Source organism: Engraulis encrasicolus, chromosome 20 (genome assembly GCF_034702125.1).
Source record: "Engraulis encrasicolus isolate BLACKSEA-1 chromosome 20, IST_EnEncr_1.0, whole genome shotgun sequence".
NCBI classification, from domain to species: Eukaryota; Metazoa; Chordata; class Actinopteri; order Clupeiformes; family Engraulidae; genus Engraulis; species Engraulis encrasicolus.
Window position 1 is genome coordinate 10767083 of NC_085876.1, and position 7500 is coordinate 10774582.

Sequence of the window (7500 nt, forward strand, 5' to 3'; positions counted from 1 at the left end):
CGTGTGCACGTGTGTGTGTGTGTGTGTGTGTGTGTGTGTGTGTGTGTGTGTGTGTGTATGTGTCTGTGTCTGTGTCTGTGTCTGTGTGTGTGTGTGCGCATGTGTGTGTGTGTGCGGGTGTGTGTGAGACGAAGCAGAGGGGCTTTACACATAAGCTGAACCACTGCACCCATATGAAAAAGTCTTATTAAAAACGCATATGGATTATATCTGTTCCATAAGAATATTATAATATTATATTACATACAAGGCACAAACCCACATATACAAATCTAACTATTTTTTTATTCATTTTCAGTAATATATGCCATACACGATTTATGTTACTATGGGCTTATATATTTCGTATAAGTAAAAAGATTGGAAAATAGTGCTGTTTTTGGATGAATGCCAATCAGATGTGTGCTGTATTTGTGCCATGTTGTTGTATATGTTACAGTAGGCCCTATGTGTATGCCATATTTAAAGGTGCACCATGCAATATTTGTTGTGGCTTATTTCCAGCTAGGGTGACCACCTGCTAATAAGTCCAAGGGGAGACAAGGGGTATGCTTCGGAGGGACAATGTGGGACAGACAACCCCCCCCCCCCCCCCCCACACACACACACACACACACACACATACACACATTTGTCTTTAGGCAATATAGGCCTATATATAATCAAAGTGACAGTCAAGAAAGACAAATAAAAAATCATGAGTGAAGTTCTTCGTCAGGTTGTTTTTTTTTCCGGGAAGCTTATTTAGACTGTCTAGGCCTGTGTTATATACAAATATTACATTTAAAGTCTCATGCTTCATATGACAAATGTGCAGAATTCATATAAATATTGGTGTCAGAAACTGTTTAAGAAATGTACAAATTAAATCAGGTTTGCATATAATTAAATGTATAAACGTTATAAAATTTATATACGAATATTACATTTCAAGTTGTAAACTTCATATAAACTTAATATAGGAAGTCTGTAAAATCCAACTACGGAACATGTACGGAACATACGTGTGATGGAGTGATCATCACTAGGGTTGTGGGTGTGTTCTGACTAACATGCCAACAAGCCTGGCTCTTTGGTGTAGCGGTCAGAGCCCCGGTTTACTACCCCAGAAGGTCTGGGTTCAAGTCCCAGCTGGGCAACTCTACTCCCCTTCGCTATGAATGGTGTCAGAAGTGGGATGGTACCGTGAGGCCATCGGAAGCGTACCCATGGTGTGTGTGAGCCGTAATTCCATGTGAGGGACCCCCAGGATTGGTTACCCCCGTGTGAGGGACCTCAGTGATAGGTGAAGCATTGATGATGGGGCACATTGGATGGGAGAAGCATGATGGGCAGTTGCGTGAGGGACACCATGAGTGTGTGAAGCGCACGCATGCGCTCCCCGAAGGGGAAGGCAATGTGATGGAGTGACCATCACTAGGGTTGTGGGTGTGTTCTGACTAACATGCCAACGAGCCTGGCTCTTTGGTGTAGCGGTCAGAGTCCCACACGTAAATTGAATAAGACTTCAATATGATTTTAACATAAAACGTGCATTATTTCTATAGGAATATAGTAGTTTTCTCCTATGTTTTAGTCAATATAATTTAGTATTATGCATTGTTGGCATGTCAAACTCTTATAAGAATTTATACTGCATGCAGTCATGTTATATGGCATGCGTATAAGTTCCATATAGTATTTCTTTTCGAAAAGGGGCCATAATCGACTATCATGATAGACATATATTAGAAAACGTATAAGTGACTCTTGCAAATCTGGCACATTTTTTCTATACGATTTCATGTAAGGAACATGCATGTTTGCAGTATATGAATCATATAATTCTTTTTCATATGGGCAGGTAACACCAGCAGTTGTATGACATCATCAAAGCCCAACAGCAGCATACGTATGACATCATCAAAGGGCTCCAGTTGTCTTCCACCTGGAGTGCATCTTAATATGCGACCTTGCCTCCTCCACTTGCCTCCTCCACTTGCTTCTCGTCATGATGACAGCACTGACAACAGCATTATATTTCAATATCTTGCAAAAGCTCAATTGTAGAGTCTTTTTCTCATTTGCAATTGGGATGGTGAATGAAAAACAGTCCCTCAAAAGTTGTTGCTAGGCTGACAGCTGGGAAACTTTATAGTTTTCTCCACGGAGGAGGGGCCAGGAGGCGGGACGAGGAGACAAGCGCAAGTGGAGGAGGCAAGGTCGCATATTAAGACGCACTCCTGGACTTCTGTACGAGGGGTTGTTATGGGATTAGAGCAGACATCTCTTTGGCTTCTTACAGCAACATGATAGGACTAGTAAGCTTCCAGTCCTAAAGTCAGGGTTGAATTTGGGTTAAAAGTATCACAGCTGTACTAATGCTGTACTACTGTAGTTGTTAAATAAATTACTTGGTTATTTGGAGAAATCCTCCTGCTGTCCACAGAGTGTGTCTTACTGAATGTACTCGACTTCGGTTACTGACAAGTCAAGGATAGCTTGAGTATCACAGTTGCTTGTTGAAATAGACCAGAAAACTCTTTTGAACTTGCAGCTTCGCACACTCATTTGGATTCATTAATCCGTTCCTTCATTGGCATGATGACGTTTCAACCTTGCGGTCATCCAAGACCACAGGGTCGAAACGTCATCATGCCAATGAATTATTAAAACGGAAAAAAGAGGCCCTGTCGTGGCCAACCGGTAGGGCACTCGCCTGCCATGCGCCTGACCCGGGTTCGATTCCCGGCCCGGGTCCTTTGCCGACCCCTCCCCGTCTCTCTCCCAATTCGCTTCCTGTCCACCTCTCACACTGTCCAATCATATAAAGTTGTAAAAGACCAAAAAAATCTTTAAAAAGAACTTAAAGAAGAAATAATCCAAAGGAGAGTGTGAACCTTTTTTAAGTAATTTTTTTTGTTCAGCACCAGGGATTCAGTAGTCACAAATGATCAGGAAATTCCCTTGCGCCAGAATCGAACCCCCAACAGTACGCTGCCTTAACCGTTTGAGTCACAGCCAAGGCTGATGTTTTTCCACTATGGGACCTGCATCGTTCCATCACTTCAAAAAGATTCCTTTCAAAAGGATCAGCGTTGCAGTACACTCCGCTGTGTGTGTTTTTGATGTGATTCAGCCTGCAAAGGAAGCTGTATTGTGTGCTTTTAGCACATAGACTAGCGTGTTGTGTTCCTCATACAGCAACTCCCTAGAGAGATGGGCCTGTTCTCTGGAAGCCCTCAAGGTTGAAGAGGAAGAGTGCAGGCATTCAGACTTGTTCTACCGTCTTTTCTATAGACACATCTCACACACCCACCCACACACACACACACACACACACACACACACACACACACACACACACACACACGCACGCACACACACAAGCTCTCTCTCTCTTACAGATACACACACACACACACACACACACACACACACACACACACACACACACACACACACACACACACACACACACACACACACACACACACCCTACTGATGCTCTGAGGCAGTGGTGGCATTTGTCTACCCCTCACACTGTGTGTGTGTGTGTGTGTGTGTGTGTGTGTGTGTGTGTGTGTGTGTGTGTGTGTGTGTGTGTGTGTGTGTGTGTGTGTGTGTGTGTGTGTGTGTGTGTGTGTGAGAGTGTGTTGTGTGTGTGGGTGTTATCTAAACATGTACGGAATGATGCACAGTTTGTGCCACTTAACTGATTAGATTGCTGTTATCCTTGTTTTGTTCTTGTCATTCTTACAGTATGCTCTTGTACAGTATGCTCTTATTTCATTTCCCTGTCATTTTTGTCCTTGAAGTATTTTCGATAAGTCTTGCACTAAAATCTGATTCTCGTGTTCTGTATGACGTTAGTTCCTTTACTGCATCTTACCATTGTGAATATCAGCGATGTTCTGGAATGATAATCTTGTCTGTAATGATCAAAATGTTTCTGTTTTTTGTTCATGCAGCAACGTGGATACAGATGAACTCTGTGGTAAGTAAGTGATACTGGAAATTGTGTGTGCGTGTGTGTGTGCGTGTGTGCATGTGTGCGTGTGTGTGTGTGTGTGTGTGTGTGTGTGTGTGTGTGTGTGTGTGCGTGTGCGTGTGTGCGTGTGCGTGTGCGTGTGCGTGTGCGTGTGTGTGTGTGTGATGAGGTAGTCTGGATATCAAAGTACATTTCTCATGTTATTTGCTGTGTCAGCTTGAATATTGTGAGAAAAATGTTTGAGGGAGACTTTTGCCTTAACCTGTGATGCTCATGAGGGGAAATTAAAAATCATGAATAGAATAGACTAGACTAGACTAGACTAGAATAGAATATAATAGAATAGAATACCATAAAATAGAATAGAATAGAATAGAATACCATAGAATAGAATATAATAGAATAGAATAGATGAACGCATAGAATACAATATGTACACAACACTGCCCTATAAAGGCAAAGTGCAGTAACAACGTTGACACTGAAACTGAGTGAAAGTGCCGTCCAGCCTTGGTGATAGGTTGTTCAATAAGGCTTTGTCACAAGATAAAGGAAGTGTAATGAAGAACCATTTTCAGTCTGAACTCAATTTTGACAAAATATGAAGAGTTCAGATGCAAAACCCCCTAACTCCATTTCTGAAGACCTGCACTTCTATATTTTTAGAGAACCCAGTTGTTGGTTTGGTTTACATGTAGGCTACTTGATAATACATATAAATATTTATATTACATAAATACAATATGATAGCTTTGTATTAAATATCAATGAATTAAGATTATTTTCGGGGGTTTTGCATCTGAACCCTTCATTTGTAGATACTGCACTTTGCGTTTGTACGGCAGAACTGCTGAGTAGCAGCATAGAGCAGTATACAGCCTTCATGCATAGGCAGACTGTGATGGCCCTCGGGGGAAAAAGCTAAGAAAGCAAAAGGCTTGGTCTCCCTTTGAACCTACAGGCTTCTCCCTGGACAGAGTAAAGAACATTACATAGCCTTTTTCAGTGTGCGCACACAGTAAATGCAATGTTAATTCAACACGTAGAGAGTCAATTTAACATCTTCTAGAGTGGATTTAATCCCAGAGAACTCTCTAAATGCTGAATTAACACTGTATTATTTTTTAATATGCAGTGTTGTAGTCTTTGCAGTGCCTTGAAGGTTGGCTTCGTCTTTTAACTAAAGACTTTCCCCCGGACGCAGAAATGTCAGATCCATTCAGTGTTCCCTCGTCTCTCTGGTGTCTTTGAGGTCAGAAAACACTCGCTGATGTTCTGAAGTGCTCTCTAGACCGGGTAGAACTGACCATCCTCAGGGGCAGATCAAGCCATTTTGGGGCCATAAGCGAAATATAAACACGAGGCCCTCAAAAGACATTGTATACATGAAATTCTGTGTTTTGGTGCTATTTTGGTGTTTGGTCTCATGTATATCTCTCTCACTATATATATATATATATGAAGAGTTCAGATGCAAAACCCCCTAACTCCATTTCTGAAGACCTGCACTTCTATATTTTTAGAGAACCCTGTTGTTGGTTTGGTTTACATTAATGTACTTGATAATACATATAAATAGTTATATTACATAAATAAAATTAAAACGATGTAATTTTGATCGCTTTTTATTAAATAAAAATGAATTAAGATTATTTTCTGAAAAGGCACTTAGGGGGTTTTGCATCTGAACTCTTCATATATATACTCTGATTAATTTACAGTGTGCAGTGTTCACTGTGGAGTGCTGTGTCACAATGACAATGGTAGTTGGAGTTTCCCAATGGGCTTTCACTTCATATTTGTTTTGTGTTTCCCGTGACTGGTGTGACAGTAGGGGCCCCTATGGAGGACAGATTTGGTTGGGGCCCTGGTCAATTGCCTAGGTTTGCCTGATGGAAAGTCGGCCTGTGGGTATCCTTGTCCCTAAATCGCCTCCTAATGGAGCAGAGCTGTCTCCTCCAGTATTCTTTTGTTTTCTTTGAGTGCTTTGTCAGAACACCAGGCTGTCTCCTCCTTTCATGTCTCATGTTTTTTTATTTTCCCGTGGACGGTTTCTCAGAAATCCTGCCTGGAATCTCCTACCTGTCTCACCTTATTATGTTTATAGACTTTTTTTCATCTCAGATCCTGAAATGTTAGCCTTGTTTTCTTTAATAATGTATTTCACCTAGTGTCTTCAGAGAATATCTCCCACACTGTCTTAGGTGTGCCTAAAACTATGCATGCCACCGTGTTTGACCGAGCGCACATAGCACTTGCTTCAGGACGACTGGAAAACAACTGTTTCTACCCAGCGGCCATTACAGAACTTAATTATGCTTCAAAAGCATAGTTTTTATACTAATACCATTCTTTTTATTTTATTTTAACTGCTTCATCAAGGAATGCTCAATTTTGTTGTGCACATCACAATGACAAATAAAAGATATTGTATATTGTATATTGTTTACATATATTGGAGCACTTTGCACCATACTGTATTCCATTGTTTGACTCTACCACAAACTCTACTATACATGGAAGTTCGGAAGATCGCCTCTCACGGTTTTGTCAATATTGCATTGTGCGCACATGTCTGCGTACATTGTGACTGGTGTTCTACGTGTGCACAATTGACATAAAACTCGCATGGCAACGCGTTCATGCACGGAAAGTGTAAGCTTACAGATATACTGCAGCAAGCATGACCCTGGCCCTATCCTGTTAAGGGCTTTGATCACTGCACCTAAAATGTTTTCACAGCACCTGAAATGTCTCCGCAATGGTAGCACTTTGTAGAATGTATAATATAAATTAGTTTTGAATGTCTTTAGCATTGGTTTGTGAGGTGATTCTTTGAATTTATTTCCTTATTTTGTTGTCAGAGACCTTGCATGTAAATTGAGAATTTTTGAGACCCCTTCCTCTCTGAGATGTCTGCTTCTCATGTTATAGAGAAAGTAGTTCCTAAACTGGGGGTCGGCACTGAAGAGGTCACAGACAAAAGGGACAATACATAAACATGAAATCCACAGGCACACAGAGTGGGGGGTCCATTGGAGCTGATTGTACATAGGGCCAAAATGTGATGCTACACCCCTGGTCAAAATAGCTCTTATTAGATGACGATGAAGAACTTTTTTGTTCATATCAGCCCTGATGTCTTCCTCTACGTCTGGTCTTCTTCTGGTGTTGCAGAGTATTTCTCTCAGCACCTGGGCGAGTATGAGAACGTGTTGGCTGCCCTGGAGGATCTCAACATGTCCGTGCTGAAGGCCATGGACAAGACAAAGAAGGTGAGCTATAGCCACACGCGCACGCGCACGCACACCCGCACACATACGCACACATACGCACACACGCACGCACACACACACGCACCCAAACACACACACACACCCCCAAATACACACACACACACACACGCACCCAAATACACACACTGTTACATTTAATCATAATTAGTGTTTTATCATAATTAACATCTGTGCTGAAGGCCAGGGACAAGACTAAGGAATTGAGCTGACGCATGCACATGACAACACACGCAC

The 7500-nt window shown here is 41.7% G+C and overlaps 1 protein-coding gene across 1 annotated transcript in view; it reads left to right on the forward strand.

The window, feature by feature from the left end:
• Positions 1–7500, forward strand: part of necab1 (N-terminal EF-hand calcium binding protein 1) — a 42258-nt gene that overhangs the window by 8712 nt on the left and 26046 nt on the right. Inside the window, exons 4-5 of the mRNA XM_063184765.1 lie at positions 3951–3976; positions 7148–7245. Of these exons, the coding sequence (XP_063040835.1) occupies positions 3951–3976; positions 7148–7245 (124 nt within the window). The remainder of the gene's footprint in view (positions 1–3950; positions 3977–7147; positions 7246–7500) is intronic.